The sequence below is a fragment of the Haemaphysalis longicornis genome, unplaced genomic scaffold, assembly GCF_048455015.1.
Source record: "Haemaphysalis longicornis isolate Haplotype H1 unplaced genomic scaffold, Haemaphysalis longicornis Haplotype H1 scaffold_5, whole genome shotgun sequence".
Taxonomy (NCBI): domain Eukaryota; kingdom Metazoa; phylum Arthropoda; class Arachnida; order Ixodida; family Ixodidae; genus Haemaphysalis; species Haemaphysalis longicornis.
In genome coordinates, this window is record NW_027526385.1 from 72,028,599 (window position 1) to 72,047,195 (window position 18,597).

Here is an 18,597-nt window from a genome sequence, read left to right on the forward strand (position 1 = left end):
GATGTCACTGCAGTCTCGGATATGGCATTTTTACCTGTAGGATGAAACAGGAGAAGACGCCCTCGGCGAAACGTCCTAGCATGTGGCTAAGAGGGTAGAGGCCGACGCAGCCTAGCACCAGTGATGCGACGCTGATCCACCAGGCAATCAACAAGGCAACGAGGTGCAGCATGTTCACGAAGCCCATGTTCGAGGCCAAGTTCACCGGCGGGTACTTGCGCCCGTCATTTCTGGGCAGGATGTGCAGGGGGGAATTTAAATGCGCAGGCAGCGTGGTTGATAACCAAGTACACAGGCTATTTAAACGTGCATCCACGGGCGGCAAAAAAACGAGAATTCAACCATCTCGACAAGTGCGAATCACGGTGTTGCAAGGTATAAATAAAACAAGAAAGTTTACGCAGCCCAAGCACATCTACATTCCAATAAAATGTTTATTAGAAACCGTATATAAATCTTAAATATGCGTAGAGGTGGCCGTGATGTCAGCTTAACCCGCGCCCTTAATAAACAACGAAGCAGCTTGCATCGTAGGAAAGTTTGCGAAGTGCCTTATCAAGACATCTGCGTAGTTTGTCACCTTAAAGGAACCGCGTAGATAAAATACACCATTGTTTAATTTAAAAAAAAAACTATGCTTCTATACTTCACTAAGCTATTCCAGCCACGAAGGTCATTTTTAACCGGAAAAACGCAGGAAGTACTGAAACAGTTTCAAATTTCGCGCTTCAGGGACGTGTTACGGGCAGGAGTGACGTCGTATGGGCCAGAACTAAAAACATAATTCTCAGTGTAATAACTGCACGTTAGCATACAAGTGATCCGGTAAAACGGAACTAGAGGCCCCACTACAATTGTCCAATCATATGTCTTAGCGATGATTTGGGCCGGCGGCCGCCAAGCGCACAAACAAGATTCTGTGACGTCATAGAAAGTTGCCGAAAAGCGGCTATAGAGTCGCCACTGATCCACTTGTTTTCTTTTATATCTCTATAATTTGCTAGAAGTTTGCGATAAACTTGTTATCAGCGTTGTCGGGATAAAACGGGGTTTCTAAGGAAGCAAACTTGTATTTTGTCTACATGGCCCTTCAAAGAAAATCTAAATGGGGTCTTTGTGGCCTATTTTGCGCTCTATTAGAACGCACCCGTTTACCTACCATGAGTAGTGAAAGGGGTACCTGTACTGCAGGGAAGGACACGAAATAAGTTGAACATAGGACAAGACAAGACAAGAGAGGATAAGGAAGGAAAGGACTGGGCAAGCACAACGGAGTAGTCAGATACTGTAGTGTTTGATGTCAAAATTGAGACAAGACTGGGTAGCAAATGATAGGGTTAGACAGGATAGGAGGGAATAGGAAAGCAGGGTATGTCTGAATCGGATTCGAGAGGAAAGGCGAGGACAAGATATGAGAGGTAAGCATTCGATACCAGAGGGAGCATAGGGCAGGGTAGGGTAGGGCAGGATAGATTATGTTTGCGTATGATACGATAGGAGAGGATATGGAAGGGTAGGATGAGATAGGATAGAATATGACATGTTCGTATATGATACATGAGAGGACAAGGCGGAATATAAGTTAGTCCTCGATATGGGAGTGGAAAAGAGCACGGGGTGGGATATAATAAGGAGGGAAATTATGGCATAGGACAGGATGGGATATGCTTATATATGATTCGAGAGGAGAGGACCGGATAGGATTGAATGGGATGGGGTTGGATGGGTTAGTATTTGATATGATGAAATAAGGACAGGACTAAATAGTATAGGATAGGCTATGATACGGCGGGCAATTAAAGCTATGACAGGGGAAAGTTTAAACTCTGTGTGAACCGTGGTATTATAGAAAACAACATAATAGTTTAGGGAAAGCACGGCAGAAAAGGGTTTAATGCCACTGCCCCACATTTCAGACGGCCATTTTCCTTGCTGTGCTGACAATTTGATGGATATGGCGACATATCGAAACTGAGAGTGCTGATTCACATAGCGAGTGTGCAATATCCCAAAGAATACTGGCCTAACAGGGAAGCATACCTTACGATATGCCACAGCTGCTTCGCTAGCCCAGTCTCAGATTTTAAATGGCAACAAATAAAGAAATAGTTTAGTTCCCCGTTTGAATTAACGTTTCGCCTTAGCACGGTTCTCGTTCTCGTCTCTTTAGACCGTCGTTTAGCAATGCTGCATCAGCCCGCCTGAGATGTGCGTCACGCTTATATTGAGAATGGTTTACGCGTGTGGCCACGTGACACATTACGTTACGTAATTCTTGGTGCAGGAAAACGATTACTATAGGTGCACAGAATATAGGTCAGGTGGCACGTGCCACAACCCCTGAAATGAAAGATCCATCTGCTGTTATCATACTCATCAGCATCGTACTCGTCATGGTCGTTGTCATCACCATCATCATAACCGCAGCCTGCTAGAAGCCGTATTCCGTTCCATGATAGGTATAAGCCCGGGACTTCCTGGAAGATGCAGAACGTTGTGTTGATATGTGATGGCCCGCCCGTAAACCGACCTAAAAGATACCAAACTAACCCCATCGACGAAAATAATGCGTGGATGTCAGCCAAGAGGTAATTTTAGAGTAAAAAATTCCCTCGCACTTCCCCGAGGGGGAGAGTGTGTAAGTGCGAATGCACGGTTGTTGATTGCGCGATTACGGTGGATATCGTGATCTTAATGAGTAGTCGAGAGATTACACACACGCACACAACTACAAAGAAAGATATTTTACTCGTTATTGCTGGTACCGTTGCCCGGTCCGCCATCATCGTTATCGAGATGCAGGACCAGCGACCGCTCTCGACGATGGCGCGCGCTCGACGAATACCCTCCCGCGCCACGCGGCCGCTACACGAGCGCCCTCACGCGTCGGAATGCGGAGCGCCCGCTACGCGAGCGAGAGCTCTCCCGCCCGAAGTGGAGAGGAGGCGCCCAACACCCGCAGTCACTGAGCGGAGAGAGGAGGAGGAGAGTAGCGCGCGCCCATCTCCCCCCGTTGCTAGGGAAGACGAGGAGCGCGCGCACCCGCAGCTGTTGCTATGCGGACGACGGCGGCGGACGATTCAGGCTCGCTTAAGAAGTGCATTCGCACTTAAAAAATTCACGGCTCCTTCAAGACGTTTTGCACTGCTAGAGCTCGAACCCTGACCATTCGCGTCAAAAAGCTACGGTTCTACCCTTAGGCTACTGAGGCCTAATAGCTGCGCTCTTGCAGCAGTTGCGAAGAAAGGAAGCTCAGTTGGTAGAGCAACTTCTCCGGTTAAGCGGTGGTCTCATGTTCGAGTCCTGGACCAGGACGAATTTTTAGATGCGAAGGCATCTCATTCACCCGCGTTGTCCCTGCATCCGGCGTCGGCGTCGTCGTCGTTGTCGGCGTCCACCCTTCCCCCATTCTCCTCGCCGCGCCAGCTTCGCTCTCCGCCGCTCACCCCCTCTCCTTTCCGATAGCGAACACTCTCTCGCGAGGGGCATTGGATTGGATTCGATTGGATTCGATTGGACTGGATTGGCTTGGCTTGGATTGGATTGGATTTGGACTGGATTGAATTAAAGTGGATTGTGTGTGGATTGTGTTGCGTCATAGCCGCGGCAGACGCACTGGCGCCGGCGCGTCCCCTCACCGTTATGCGCACTATAAAACGCGGTGCCTGCGCCGCTCCGCTCCATCGTTCCAGCGCCGTTCCTCCGCTGTCCTACGCTGCCTTCAACCCCCTATGCGTCGCATCTACACAGGGGTTCCCGCGAGGGGAGGTGGGAGTTTTTCTTCAACTGCGAAGTTTCTGAGAAAGCTGTACAAGCGTAGTCGTATGGCTACGGCTTTGTACTTTGTACTTTACTTATACTTCATGTACTTTGTACTACGGCTTTCTAGCCGTACGACTGCATTGAGGTGGATGTGAAAACTTCCTTCGTATAAACTTGCTCCGCCTTCGGGATATCCCCTAAATCTGGTCGATTAACATCTTTCAGCTGTTGTTGAACAGAATATAAGCAGTGTTCTAAGCGAACCACTAGATGGCGCTTAGTGCATGCAGGAAGTACCGGACCTGTACCTATCTGGAAACAAAAGGCCGCCTGCTAGGACCGTAAGCATACTGAGTTAAGACGGCACTTGAGCCAGTTAATGCATATTCAACGGAAATTAAAACAGCACTAAAAACGGGACAAGGTATATTTCCTGTGCTATACTTCGCTGCCCGCCGAATAAACAGACAGTTGCTAGTCCGCGCCATGTGTTCGCTTTCCTTCGCCAGTTTGTTAGCGCTGTTTTGACTTCATTTGAATCGTAAGTAGACCTGGCGTCTTGTCAGATGTTGTCGAACTGACCCTAAATTGTCGGCCATCTTGCTCAGCCAGGCGAGTACCGTGGTGTACTGAGCCATCACGACCACGATGCGGGACTCCTGCAGCTCGGTTTGGGCGTCCATTTCAGCGGCCATCGCCGCCTCCAAATCACCTGCGCATCGAAATCGCGGCGATTTTCACAACTGAGCTGCCTAGACAGGCTCAGGTTCCTGAACGGGCAACCGCGACGACTGATACAAGACTGCACTACGCAAGAAACTTCAGATAACGCACTTACCCGAAATAACCTTTCTACTGCAGCTTTGCAGGCACAGCCCCCTCCTGCCCCTATTGCACTTGATCTTATGTTGGGCGAAACCATTATTTTGAAGCATTTCTGAAAAAATAATTTTCAAGCGTTGTGTAACCCTGCAAGTGATCTCCGACCATTAGAGCTTTACTTCATTCCCAGTTGCAATACAATGTATGGACGTTGGACGAGACCGTACTATGTTCCTGCTGCATTCAACCAACTCAGTGGTGATACTTCTAGCACAAATTCAAGATGCAAATAAAAGACGTTTTTGAGATATAGATGCTAAATTCACTGCCAGCTTCCCCCCTCTGTGTATTTGACATGTGCATTTACGTACACTTCGACTCTCCAAAATTGATGCATTTGCCACGTATTTTTATGTGCAATTCGATTGCTGAAATTTGTTCTTATCGGCTTTTGTTTTGCCAAGCACTTTCTCGGCGTCTTTGGTTTCTTTGATTGCCAGGCTCTTCCACTCAACTCCAGGAACGACCTTTTTTCTGCATGTTGCCAGGAAACACCACTGATCACAATCCGCGCCTATGTCACCAATTAAACTTTTGTATTTCGCCATTCCAGCGTAATACCGTACTACTGATCATTTATTTTTACTGCCGGCCTGTTTTTCGCTGGTGGCGTCAGCGTGGTTTTTGCAGGTCAGACCTATTTTCTCGCTTCAATTACGAATTAAACGTCCGCATAATTGCATATGGTGTGCGTCCTGCCATAACACTGCCCCATCCACCGTTTTCGTTGGAACTGGTGCATTAGCGGTACTTAGTAGCGAAACTATAGGGCTGAATAAAGCAATGGCGGCAATTCAAGCTCGCCATTCAAACTCTCCGAACCGTCTCGGAACCAAACATTTGCCTTTTCTCTACGAATACTAACATATCTACCAATAAATATAATAACCTATCTACTTACTCATCTGTCTGCTATCTCTCCATGCAAATTTAATTTTGTAGGCTCATATATTACTACTGCTTTCATAAAAAGGGAAACTTCGCAACTGCGTTCACTTTCTATCTACTGAAACAGGAAATTTGTTTTTTCGGTGTTTTTTCAATGCATGGTGAGTTCATTTTCAGGAGGGATCTGGGATGTGTATTAAACTTCGAGCCGAGAAATTAATTAAAAATCTGCGGGCCACTCCGGAATTCGAGACGCTGGACGTGGTGTCCTCAATATCGCGACGTCCTATACTAACTACCCTTGCCTTACGTGGTACGGGTTAAACGAAGAAAAGGAAAAAAAGACCTGGCAATTATGTCTGCGAAGGCAGAATTATGTGAACGCGCACATACCTTCACTTATACCGGTAGAGTTACGCGTGCCCATGGTCCTTCTTTTGTTCGCAAAAAGTTATTTCAGCGTTTGTTTGTTTGTTTTCTGTTTTTTGCTGCTACGACAGACAAGGAGAGGGCAATTAATCAAATTCGGGATAAAACAAAGAAGGGTTCATCATTTTTTATACACGTGTTCGTAAAATATTGATTACGCAGCCCCAACTTTTACCATCTCTGCACCAGGAACGATATTTTTTCTGCTTGTTGCCAGGGAAACAGGTGCCGCTGTCACCGTCCACGCCTATCCCCCCTTTGTATTTACCTTTTGTATTTCGCCATTTAAGCATAATGCCGTACTACTGACTATCTAATTTTGCTGCAGGCCTATTTTTCACTGGTGGCGTCAGCGTTTTATAACTTGTGGAATTTTTCAGAAATTTTATTGCCATCACGTGGCCTACCGGACGAATAAGGCCACCCACAGCTCATTCTCGTTATTCTCTCCTTCCCCATCCCCAGTAGTTCAATAGACGTATTTCATCATAATCATCATAATCATCAGTGCCATCCTGTGCATGCCTCTGTGTTTGAGGTATGTGTGTCCTTTGTCCTAGTCATCTTTCTGTGTCTGTCGATCTCTCCCTTGGACCTCTTTAGTTAAGGCGAAAGGCTTATATGTCTCATTGCAAGGGTGCCATCGATTGACCGCGGCGTCGACACGTATGATTAAAAACTACTAAAGCGAAGGAAAGCATTCCTGACGCGTATGGAAGCTGAATATTGATTAACAAAGTTACTTATTGACAGATCACTGATTGAAATTAATAATTAGCATGGTGCGATAAGTGTGGATTAGGATCGAGTAAGCTTGATCAAGATGAACTAAGATAAATTAAATGAATGTAAAATAAATTAGGGCGAAATAGTGACTGATTAGTAATTGATATTAGTGATCAGTAAGGTGGGAATGAAGTGGATTTGAGGTATATTAAGCCGAATTAAAACAAACTAACGTACACAGAAATAGAGTATACTGTGGATCAAAGTAGGGATAAAGGAGAAATGAAGAATTGGGGGGATTAAGATAAATTAAGACGGATAAAGGCTGATTGTTTATCACACTCTACGAACACGCACACACGCCCACATGCATATGCACACACACACACGCACATACACACACATACACATACACACACTGACACACACGCACGCACACATGCATATGCACGGACGCACACACGCACACGCGCGCACGCACGCACGCACGCACACACGCGCACGCACGCACGCACGCACGCACACACACACACACACACACACACACGCACACACGCACGCGCGCACGCGCACACGCGCACACGCGCCTACACGCACACACACGCGCGCGCGCGCACACACGCGCACACACACATGCACACGCACGCACACGCACACGCACACGCACACGCACACGCGCGCGCACACACACACACACACACACGCACACACACACACACACACACACACACAACACACACACACACACACACACACACACACACACACACACACACACGGGGCACTAAGCGAAGCACCGACAAGCACGCAGCTTCCACGGCGGCCTTCTAATCCCTCAGTCCATGCTCGAGAAATCAGCGAAAAAGTGCGAAAAGAAGCGAAGTCGCCGTTTCTCCCAGCGCAAAGAAGTCGAGGGTAATTATTCGTCCGTCAGAGGGGCCGTTCGGAGCTCTCCGAGTGCGTGCTGTGCTGCATTATTCAACAAGACCGGCGCGAAGCGAAGTGCGATTTCTTTCGGCGCCGGGAGCTACCGTGTGTAAACGCGCCAGCGCCTTCGGCAACAGATGTCCGACTCATCAGACCAGGGAGCGTACGCCTCTGCAGACGCTTCATCGCCCCAGGCCCACGATTCCAGAAATGGGTTTAAAATTGTTCGCGTAGCTCGCGTAGAGGAATAACGAATGCGCGGGAGGGGAAAAAAAAGACACCGGGACAACTCAGGGAAATGCTAAATCAAGGAAAGCGAGCGAAGGTTTGCGACGAAGTGCTTCTTTTTAATGCAACTCTACTGCCACTAATGTCCGAGCAGCTTCAACAACTTATCCCATTTTAATTAGCTCATTATCTCCTCAGTTAGAATGTCCAGCACATCTGCTTCCAAGCATACATACCCCGCGATTCGTGTGCGCGTTCGATAATATAGAGAGCTTCGTTGCAAGTTTATTCGCGTTCATCATACCGAAACGTGGTAATTAGCTTACAGTGAACTGAGTGAAGCACAACCCGGTATTTTACAGCGCAGCTCTTAAGTGCCTGCTGCTATGGTTTCTCGTCGCCATCGCTTTAGTTGTAACCGAGCGAAAGAAAAGGACACCAAAGATAGACGTGATAGAGAGAGAAGAAAAACGGATGAGGAAAGTGTGGGGAAAGTGTGAGGGGGGGGGGGGCGGTATGCCGAGGCCGCGCTGGACGCGTATAGGCGTTTCCTAGTCAGCACAGCCAAGCGACGCATGGCGCCATCTAGGGGCATGTTTGAAACTATGTACACGTGCATGTGGCACTCAATGTAATCCCTTAGAACCGCTTGTCCTGTAGTGTAGTAGTTCAGCTCGCGAGGACATGCTCTTCGGCGGCCGCGTGCGACGAGATAACGCCAGAATAGCGCGCGCCGTCGTGCCTTCTCTGATGACGTGATTACTTCCTGAAACGCAGCATCCAAGCGCCGCCACCGAGAAAACTGCAGTTCGCACCGTGCTCAAATTTCGCATTACGGAGAATTGTAATCGCCGGCCAATTTTTCGTGTCGTTCTTTTGTCACGCAGAAAGTTACCCCATGACTCGTTCCACTTATGGAAGATGCCCTTGTGGGGGATTGACCAAGAAATAATGATTCGTGCACCGGGCTAAGAATACCGGCCTTTCTAGTCCGAAATTTGACGGCACGTAGTAAATGAACCACTCCAGTTTATCCAGTTCCCAAGTCTGGTTAACAAGAATCAGACTGGTCCGGGCTGTAGGACAAGGGAACGTGACAGCATATGAATAAAACTGGTTCACACGGAGGAGAGCTCTAACTCTGGAAGAACGGATGCCGTGTGAATTTCGGCCAGCCTGTCGCAAAGAAGAAAAAAACGCAATAGAAAGAAGAGACGCGAACACGATGTAGCAGTAATGAAGTATTTAGTAATCGCTTGGCCTTCGCCATCAATGCGTGTAAGCAGTTTTAGGTTCGCTGGAATTTTTATTTTTCTCATTAAGTAACGTATGCTTTGCCGCTCCCGCCTTAATTAAATCCGGAAGTGTGTCCATTTCAATAATTCGCAAACCGTTTGGTAGCGAACTTTAAATTAAAATACCGAGCCTACGCGGGAACTGGTCCAGAGTCACTGCTACTTCCACGCATCCGGTTTCATTAATGTTGTACCTCGCTGCTTGCACAACCACCAATAAATAAATCTCTAACACAAGAATACTAACCCCAATGCGCGAAAGTAAATATTTAGCTTCACAGGAATATAGTATTTCCACTGCTTCGGCTGCATTTAGATAGTGGTATTAGCGGGCGTCTTAGCTGTAACATATATATGTGGTGGCCTCCCTTGCGTCCGAAATTTCGCGCAATTCCTGTCTATATTAATGCGAAAACATCAGTTAGCTGCGTAGGTCCAAAATCTTGCGTTGCTGGCACACAGACGGCACACTAAATGGCTCACGAATGACTCACAGAATAATCTACAGCTCAAGGAATAAAAAAAACATTAGTAAAAGAAGACTTCAATACAAGGAATATATTTGCAAGACCACCACATACAACTAAAACTGCTGCCACGGCTTATAAATGTTCGAAATATTCGGCGAAATATTCGGCCTTTAAGGGGCCCTGCACACAAAACAGTAGTTTGGTTTATTCGAAAGGTTGCCTGGTTAGAATCATACTGACACCACTTTGAACGTAAACGTCGCTCAAATGAGCGACATAATTAGGAAAACAGGGAATGACCATGCGCCTCACTAGCCCCTTTCTCGCACTAGAACATATGACGTAGTATGCACAGCCGTGCGAGTGACTGAGGCCGGCAAAAGGTAACGAAAGTTAGGCAGGGCTTATAAGCTCGTAAAACGGGCTATTTTCGCTTACGTGTAATTTCGATGCAAAAGGAATGGCCTACGGCCTAAGGGAAGGAAAGGTAAAATAGGATAAGAGGCTATCTACACTTGGAGGAAGGAAAAGGCGCAAGGAAACATGATGATCATGATGATGATGATGACGACGATGATGACGACGACGACAGGGCACATCAGGGAATGGGGCACTAATGTTTTCGCATTCCCTATATAGTGTGTTCAGAGGACCTGTATTTTTTTTTCATATTCCAAGGCTCCATTTGTGCGTGACCTCTCGAATACGGTTGCGTTGTATTCGTTTAAGAGCACAGCAAGGACAATCGTCGCAGCGAAAAGTTTCCAACGGCGAAAACTGGTTCACAGGGAAAAAATGACACCACCTGCCCGCGAGGGAACCCTGAGTTGATGCGAAGCATCTCGGAGGTTCCGATGCGTTCATGAGATTGGGTATCCAAATAACGGAAAATGACGGAACTCCGGACGGCGCAGCGTGACTCAACCGAAGCAGCAACTGAGGGAGCGGCGCGCGGACCGGGTTTATTATATAGAACCGATGGAGTGGAGCGGAGGAGATGAGAGAGGAGACGCGCATGCGCGTTTATCGCACAGCTGCGGTATCGCACAGCTGGCGTGGAGAGAGGGAGAGGAGAAGCGCATGCGCTATCGCAATGCTGGTGGGGAGAGGGAGAGGGAGAGGTGCGGACAGACGGACGATGGACGACGGAGCCGAGAGCAAGAGATGCTTTGCATCTAAAAACTTTGCCATCCCTTCCTAACGAACGTTGAGAGAAGCGCGAATGCTGCGTCCAATCTTCGTTGAAAGTGCGTCCAGTCGATCGTCAAACCTTCAAAGACCAAAATCGCCAACGATGAAGGAACCCACGTGACAAATTTTCGCGCATCAACTAACCGCATCTAAATTAACGATCGAAAAGTATATCGATGCTTGGTTTAGGAGATAGCGGAATACCATTGCACTCCTTCATTATCAATGTGTGCATTGTTTTATCTACAACCGTTATTTTCGCGATTTTCAAGTAACTGTCTTGACACAATGGAAGCTCGGTTTCACGCATGCGCTGTGTGTCCAGAGATCTTATCACATCTTTTCGGTCGACCGACCGGTCTATGTGGAAATACATTAGTTTTTGCACAGGACGCCACCAGTCCCACTAAGAAAGCTTTCGCTTTGAAAATTTGGCCGTTTCTTTCAAAAATTCAATCGACACCCGAAGTCAACAGATTACTGCACCGTACAAGGCAAAACAATCCTCAGATATGCAGGGGGAGAGGGAGGCAAGTCTACTCCTGCCCTTTAAGTAATCTCTGAGAAAAATAACCACGAAAATAGCCGCGTCACAGATGTCACGGTGAAACTAAACCCCTTTGCAGACTAAACCGCAGAGGCAAATGCCCCCACCTCAGCCGAGTGCAAGGGTTTTGATAGGGGACTTGTCTTCGTCAGGGTCGTAACGAAGACAAGTCCTCTTGTTGAAACCTTGGCAGCAGGCTGCAGCTGCCCCTTTGTCACAAGATTTTTTTCCCCTTTGCTCACCATCTTGCTTCACCCCTCTTTCTTTCTCATATATATATATATATATATATATATATATATATATATATATATATATTCTCGATTACATCACAGCAAAGTGTTACGGTTTCATTTTCGATTCGTGCGGAGGATATCGCCGCCTTCGCCACGGTCTGCGCGTCTCCGCATTACGCATTGATAGCTCCGGCAGAGCTGCTGATGTCAAGGCTCCGTCCACCGAGGCTGGAGAGCCCTAGCTCATCCTGTCGGGTCTCATTTGTCGCCTCCGCGAGACAACATAAGAAAGGGGAAAAAGGAAACGCAATAAGACGGGATGGTCGAATTGAACATTGCGAACTCTCTTGCGAAGTGGTGTGCCGGGCGGAAATGAGTGTTTCGGGGGAGACGGCGCGACGGCTCTGCATTATTGAGGTCCCCGAGGTCCTTAACCACCCCGAAGCAATGCTAGCGGAGGCTGCTACGAGAGAGTGCAAAAAGCGGTGTCGACAACTTTTTTTTTTTTTGCGCCTCGTGGATTTATGAGTAGATATGGGCTGTGAGTGCAGCATCCGGTGCGCGTCTTGTTGTTACCAGGACGGAAATGAAGCTCCTATAACTTTTTCGTCGACGCATTTAGTCGCAGAGTATGACGGAGTAGAAAATTTCGGTGGTATACACTTACGCGGCTACGTGGAACCACTAAGTTAATCCATGGTTGCACTGGCAGGGTTAGGGGTATTCATACCGGACACTGAGTGGATATTGTGCTCAGACACACCGCACGCACGCACCCACACGTCACACCCACTTGCAAACTTGATACGTGCAGACATACAAGTGCAATCAAGCGTAAACGGAGCACAGATCGGAGAAATTAAGAGAATTGCTCCGCCATGTGCCTGGCCAGCATCCTTGAAGTTACTTTTTTAAAACAGTGCTCCAGCTAAAATCAGCCGGAACAGCCCGAACTTATGCTCATATCTCAAATTTACGAACCCGTGCTAGTTTACTTTTGATTGCATACATACATACATGCATGAATACATACATACATACATACATACATACATACATACATACATACATACATACATACATACATACATACATACATACATACATACATACATACATACATACATACATACATACATACATACATACATACATACATACATACATACATACATACATACATACATACATACATACATACATACATACATACATACATACATACATACATACATACATACATACATACATACATACATACATACATACATACATACGCACATACATACATACGGTACCCAAACAACGCGAACTTACAAATCGACCCGAAGCTGGCTTGTCTAATAACAAGGTGTATTGAATAAATGCAAATCTCAGCAGTACTGTTCCCGGTTTGGCACCGGCGGTAAAATGCGATGGAAATGGATAAATCCTTGCAGCCTAGAAGAAGGGACGAATGGAGGCAAGGTGACGTATTCTTGCTTGCAATGCTCCGAAAATCTTCCACTGGCTGTGCGCGGGCGTCGCTTTCAAAAATGAATGCAGAAGGATCAATCTTTAGGGTTAGGCATAGCGCGCTTACCTTTGATATCGGTGGTGATGTATTTGTTGAGGTCTCTCGTCATACTCGTGTACCGCGCGATGGCCTGTCACGTGTAGAAAAAGAAAATCACACGAAAGCTTTGTACGAGCTTAGTTGTTTCAAATGGCTTCATCTGCGCGGCAAGTTCGTGTTCTCAAACAACCCTGCACAGACCGCAGTCATACATACCTACATGCATGTATGTACAGGGTTCTTAAAGTCAACTACAAACCTCAGCCAAGTAAACAAAAATTCGAGGGGATGCGTTGAACTTTCTAAGAATGTGAAGATTGACGAAAGCCTAGTTGGACCTTCTGTTGGTCTGCTGCTGACCTTTCTGCTGAACTAAGAGGCCGGGCTCGTCAGCAATTGCCTTGCCCTGTGGACAACACCCCCTGAAGCTCGTTCCGCATGGTAGCCATTGCCATTTCCAGTAGCGCGCTGCGTCCCATTTCTCACAGCCCTTCCCCGACCCTCCTCCCGTGCTGTTGTTTCTTTTAGGGGCGAAGCCCCTTAATGGGCTCGCGGTGTTGGCGTCTCACGTCGTCGTCGTAGCCGTCGTTTCATGTAGTCACAGTACTAAAACACCGAGACACTCGTTTATGCCTCGCGCTAGAACGCTTCGTGCTTCAAAGACGCGAGACTTTTACAGCAAAGCTGTGTACCTTTCCCCCTAATAGCTTCGTTTCCGTTGGCAAAAACGCCAAGGCACCAATAATAATACACTTATACACTGCAGGCTTCGCCCCTCCCAAGGTTTCACGTTGGTGGAGATAGCCCGGTTACGTTTTATAATGATTCGAGTAATATAACTTCATTTGTGAACTTCGCAAAGCGTATGCAATAATATATAGCAGATAAGGTTTAACGCAACGTGGGCCGCTGTAAATCAACGGGGACTTGCAATGGTTCTTGGGAAGCTGTGACACGCTTCCCGGCCCCCGCTCCCCTGCTCGCATTTTAAAGCGAAGCTTCCTATTCCTCACTGATGGCGTTGATGTTGCGCCAGAACGCACTGCAAGAAAACCATCTATTCCGAATGGGTTTCACAAGACGATGATGTTGATAAGCGAAATATGTTTTTTTTTATTGAGGCGTACATCAACGCCTCAATAAAAAAACGGTTCCGTGGTCGGTATCGAGCCTGGGTCCCTTGCGTAGTGAAGCCGACGTCTATCCGATTGCGTCGTTCCGGAACCGTCGACGCAGTGTGGATTTTGGACTTCGACTCAAGTTCCATGGGAGAAAGCTTCGCCTTTTAACCATCTTTCTCTTTAGAAAAGGATTTTGATTTTTTTTCGGAGACGTATTTTTTTAACCGCATAACGCCTTAAAAGAAGTTCGAATTCAGAAATTGAGCCCGGAGATGAGAGAAGGTCGAAAGTTGGGACGTTGAATTCTAGTGTGGCACTGAACCTACAGAGACAGGTTATGGTAAGTGGCTGCTCGTCGCTTTGGCGAAATGAGGGGTTGAGGTTTGAGGAGGTAAGGGGGGTTCAGACAGCACTAAGGATACTCATGCTAAGTTCATCAGGTTAACACAAGCAGCCCAGTTAAAACAGGTCAGTTAAGAAACAAATGTGTTGGTTACGCGGGCTATTCATTCATTTACTTAGTTGTTCACTTATTTAGTTCGTTAGTTACTCACTTAGTTCGTCAATTATTCAGTCAGTTAGCTAGCTTGTCATCTAGTTGGTTAGCTTGTCATTCATTCATTACTTTTATCATTAAGTCTGTTTGTCAGTGAGTGAGTGAGTCACTGACTGACTGACTGACTGGCTCACTCACTCACTCAATAACTCACTCACTCACTCACTCCCCCATTAACTCAGTGATTGACTGACTGACTCACTGAGTGAGTGAGTGAGGGAGTGAGTGAGTGGGTGCAGTAAGTGAGCGAGTGAGTGAGTGAGTGAGTGAGTGAGTGAGTGAGTGAGTGAGTGAGTGAGTGAGTGAGTGAGTGAGTGAGTGGGTGAGTGGGTGAGTGAGTGAGTGAGTGAGTGAGTGAGTGGGTGAGTGGGTGAGTGAGTGAGTGAGTGAGTGAGTGAGTGAGTGAGTGAGTGAGTGAGTGAGTGAGTGAGTGAGTGAGTGAGTGAGTGAGTGAGTGAGTGAGTGAGTGAGTGAGTGAGTCAGTCAGTCAGTCAGTAAGTCAGTTAGTCCGTCAGTCAGTCAGTCAGTCAGTCAGCCACTCAGTCAGACACTCAGTAAACATACTCAACCTGTACGCAGCCAATGTTCTGACTAAGCCAGCAGTAAGCACGCACCTCCTGCACAACTTTGAAGCGTCCTTGCTGCAGCAGCTTACGCAGGTGGTTGGCAATCCCCGAAACGTCAGGAGGCTGCGAGGAAACATCACGTCAACATCGCCAGCACCTCCTCAGAACATCGACCGCAGCATCGTCACGTGTTGACGCAAGCGCCAACGCCGACACAACTATAGATACGGTTATCTCTGGCGCTGCTTTATAATACGCAGGAAATGGCGAAGGTATAACCCTTCTAAACCCAGATATCACAGGCGAAAACAGGCTATGCATACAGACTTTCGTGAAAGTTTGCCTTTGCCTAAGATTTCGCAGCCTGTCGTCTAAATATATCTACTGGATGACTGGATTCATCTTTTCGCTTGCACAGAACGGCACGCACATAAGGCCTAGCTAGGGCACCGCCGATGGCGAGAATGAGCGACCCAGCGTAGGCGAAGCAGCCGGTTTACCCTCGCCTAGTCGCGTGGTACAGCAGCGGAGCGGCTCCAAGCGAGTGAAGCGATAATAAAAATAAGCACAGCTGCCGCGCCGGCAGCTGAAGGTCACTTACGACGTGATAAATGACCTTGAAGGATGCCGCGTAGTAGTGCTCTCGCTCTAAAAAAAATTTGACCTCTTGCAACGCGCGTTGATTGGGCTGGTGTTGAAGGCAATGCAGTGTCACAACTGAAGTTATTGTAGTGCGGTTTCCCGCGGCTTTGAGGATCTCATGCTCGCCCGAGTATGTGTTTAGTGAGAAGACATTTTCAGAGTTGACGTGCTGCCCACCGTTTGATAAGAGAAAGGAGAAGCTTGATCGAGCGCTCCAAATTAGTTCCCTTGCGCAGCACGAATCCTTTCAAATTTCTTTTGGCTCAGATAGATGCGTAGAACACCACCGTTAATACTACGCTGTGCCAACATGTGTGTCGGCATTTAAAAACAGGCCCGCTTTATGCGGCTCAACGTTTTAATTCTAGAATCAATCTTCGTAAACCGTCGCAGTACAATATCTCCCGGAAAAGAAGGAACAGAAAAGATAGGAAAAGCTTAAAGCTTGTAGAGAATATTTGCATATTCCGACGAATGAGCTAATATCTTGATCGCTAATAAGCTATCAAGATATTATCAAGATATCGCTAATAAGCTAATACCCATTCCAATATGTATACGTGCTCCCACTGTACCAATGCCATAATTTCAGTGATAAGTTTAATTTTATATAGTACCATACTGTGTAATCGAGGGGAAAACACTGAAAGTATAATCGGTATGGATTTCACCAACACCAACACAAATCTTGATGGTTGTGCAGGTACGAGCAAAGCATCTTATGTCTGAAGACTGTGATGAAATTCAGCTTCTAATGTTCCCATGCTACAGGAAGCCCGACAGGCTTGGGGTAGAGGACGGCTACAGGTTAATTCAAAGCCCTGGGAGTTCATAAGCTGCCCTTAAATTTTTCTCATTTTCATCAAAAATGCAGTAAACTCTTGTTAAAGGGGCCATGAGGAAAAACACAACTTTGTTGAGTTTGAGAGAACTAGACTTTGGTGAATCACAAGCCCCATTTCCACCACGAAAGGTGTTTTTAAACGAAATAAAAACAGAAAATAATAAGAGGCTTTCAAATTTCGCGGTACAGTGACGTAGTATGGGCAGAGGTAAGGCAACACGGGCAGGTGCTAAAAACAGTTTTCAATATGTTACCTGCACGATAGCATTCAAGCAATATGATCCAAAGAAACTAATTGATTGATTTTAGGGTTTAACGGGCCGACGCAGCGCAGGCGATGAAGCACGCCGTAGTAGAGGGCTCCGGATTAATTTTGACCACCTGGGGATCTTTAGCGTGCGCCGAAATCTCGTGCACACGGGCGTTTTTGCTTTTCGCCTCCATCAGAAAAGCGGTCGCCATGGCCTGTAATCGAACCCGCGACTTTGTGTTATCCAAAGAAACTAGAGGACCCACTACAATCGTCGACTCATGTTTCTTCGCTGTGGCTTAGTTTGGCGGCCGCCAATCGCACAAACAAGATTCTGTGACGTCATAAAAATCTGCTTAAAACTGGCTGTGCAGTCGTCACTGCTGCTTCATCTGTTTTCCTTAATATCTCAGTTACGTATTTCAATTTTTTCATAAAATTGGTGTCATTGTTATTGGGACAAAACGATCCTGTTAATGAACCGAACCACTTCATGGCTCCTTTAAAACAAAATCCCTTTGATCCACACCTTGATTTAACCTAAGTGTTTTACTATCCCAACTGTAGTGCACAGAAAGCGCAGCATCATCCCCGCTTCTAACGAAGTATCGCTTATAACGAAGCAAGTTTTTTTTTCTACCGAAGATTTTCTTATACAGAGTTTGCAGTAAATACGGTGCGGACGGCGATCGAACCTGCGATCTCGGGCCACTTACCACATCAGCCATATCTGTTCCTTTCATGAATCCCCATATCATTTTTCCTATCTTTCACCTCTGGTTTTCCCTAGGCTTCTTGGATTCCTCCGTTCTTCCCGAAATATCCATTAAAGGGGCCATAAATAGGCTTCTGAAGGTTTCCATTTCGACAGTGGAATCGTGAGAATACCCCTTAACAAAAACGTATGCCAAATATGACACCTCTGGGCAAACCAGCGGCCGCAAACGCATGGAAAAAAGGTACGTTCTTTCTTTCCTTGCTTACCTACGTGTTCACGTCACCACTCTGCCGCTCTCTGACGTACATTTTTTGGCTCTGATGAAGCCTCTATGACTCGTGAAGCACTGCACAGTACAGTGCCGCTATTGGTGAACCCCTTTAAATGCTGTAGCCAATCAGCGTTCCCGGCTCTTAGCGAAACGCGGGTGCGGTTCTGGCGAGCGGCGCTCCGGCTCCGGCGGCACGGCGTATCTTAGTTAAGGACGAATGTCGATCGTCGCCATCCATCGCACGAGCTTAGCTGAGTTTGCCGATACAACGCGTCGTTTACAAGGTACGAATAACGATAAAAAACACGGAGGTTCTCTGCAGGTGGAAACGCCGCTACGGGCGCGACCGCGGCAAGCATCTGCCTGCACGGCTGAAAAGGAGCCACTGCGTGTCGTATGCACGATACGGCATACGCAGCAGCAGCTAAAACTTGTCACCGCCCGCCTGGGCGGGCCTATTGCTGAAAATCAGTTTATAAATGCGTGAGAGGGG

The 18,597-nt window shown here is 47.1% G+C and overlaps 1 protein-coding gene across 1 annotated transcript in view; it reads right to left on the bottom strand.

Moving 5' to 3' along the window:
- LOC144139762 (uncharacterized) overlaps positions 1-18,597 on the bottom strand; it is a 116,150-nt gene that overhangs the window by 33,084 nt on the left and 64,469 nt on the right. Inside the window, exons 9-12 of the mRNA XM_077672025.1 lie at positions 15,428-15,502; positions 13,164-13,227; positions 4,345-4,474; positions 35-230 (exon numbers count right to left, since the gene is read on the bottom strand). Of these exons, the coding sequence (XP_077528151.1) occupies positions 35-230; positions 4,345-4,474; positions 13,164-13,227; positions 15,428-15,502 (465 nt within the window). The remainder of the gene's footprint in view (positions 1-34; positions 231-4,344; positions 4,475-13,163; positions 13,228-15,427; positions 15,503-18,597) is intronic.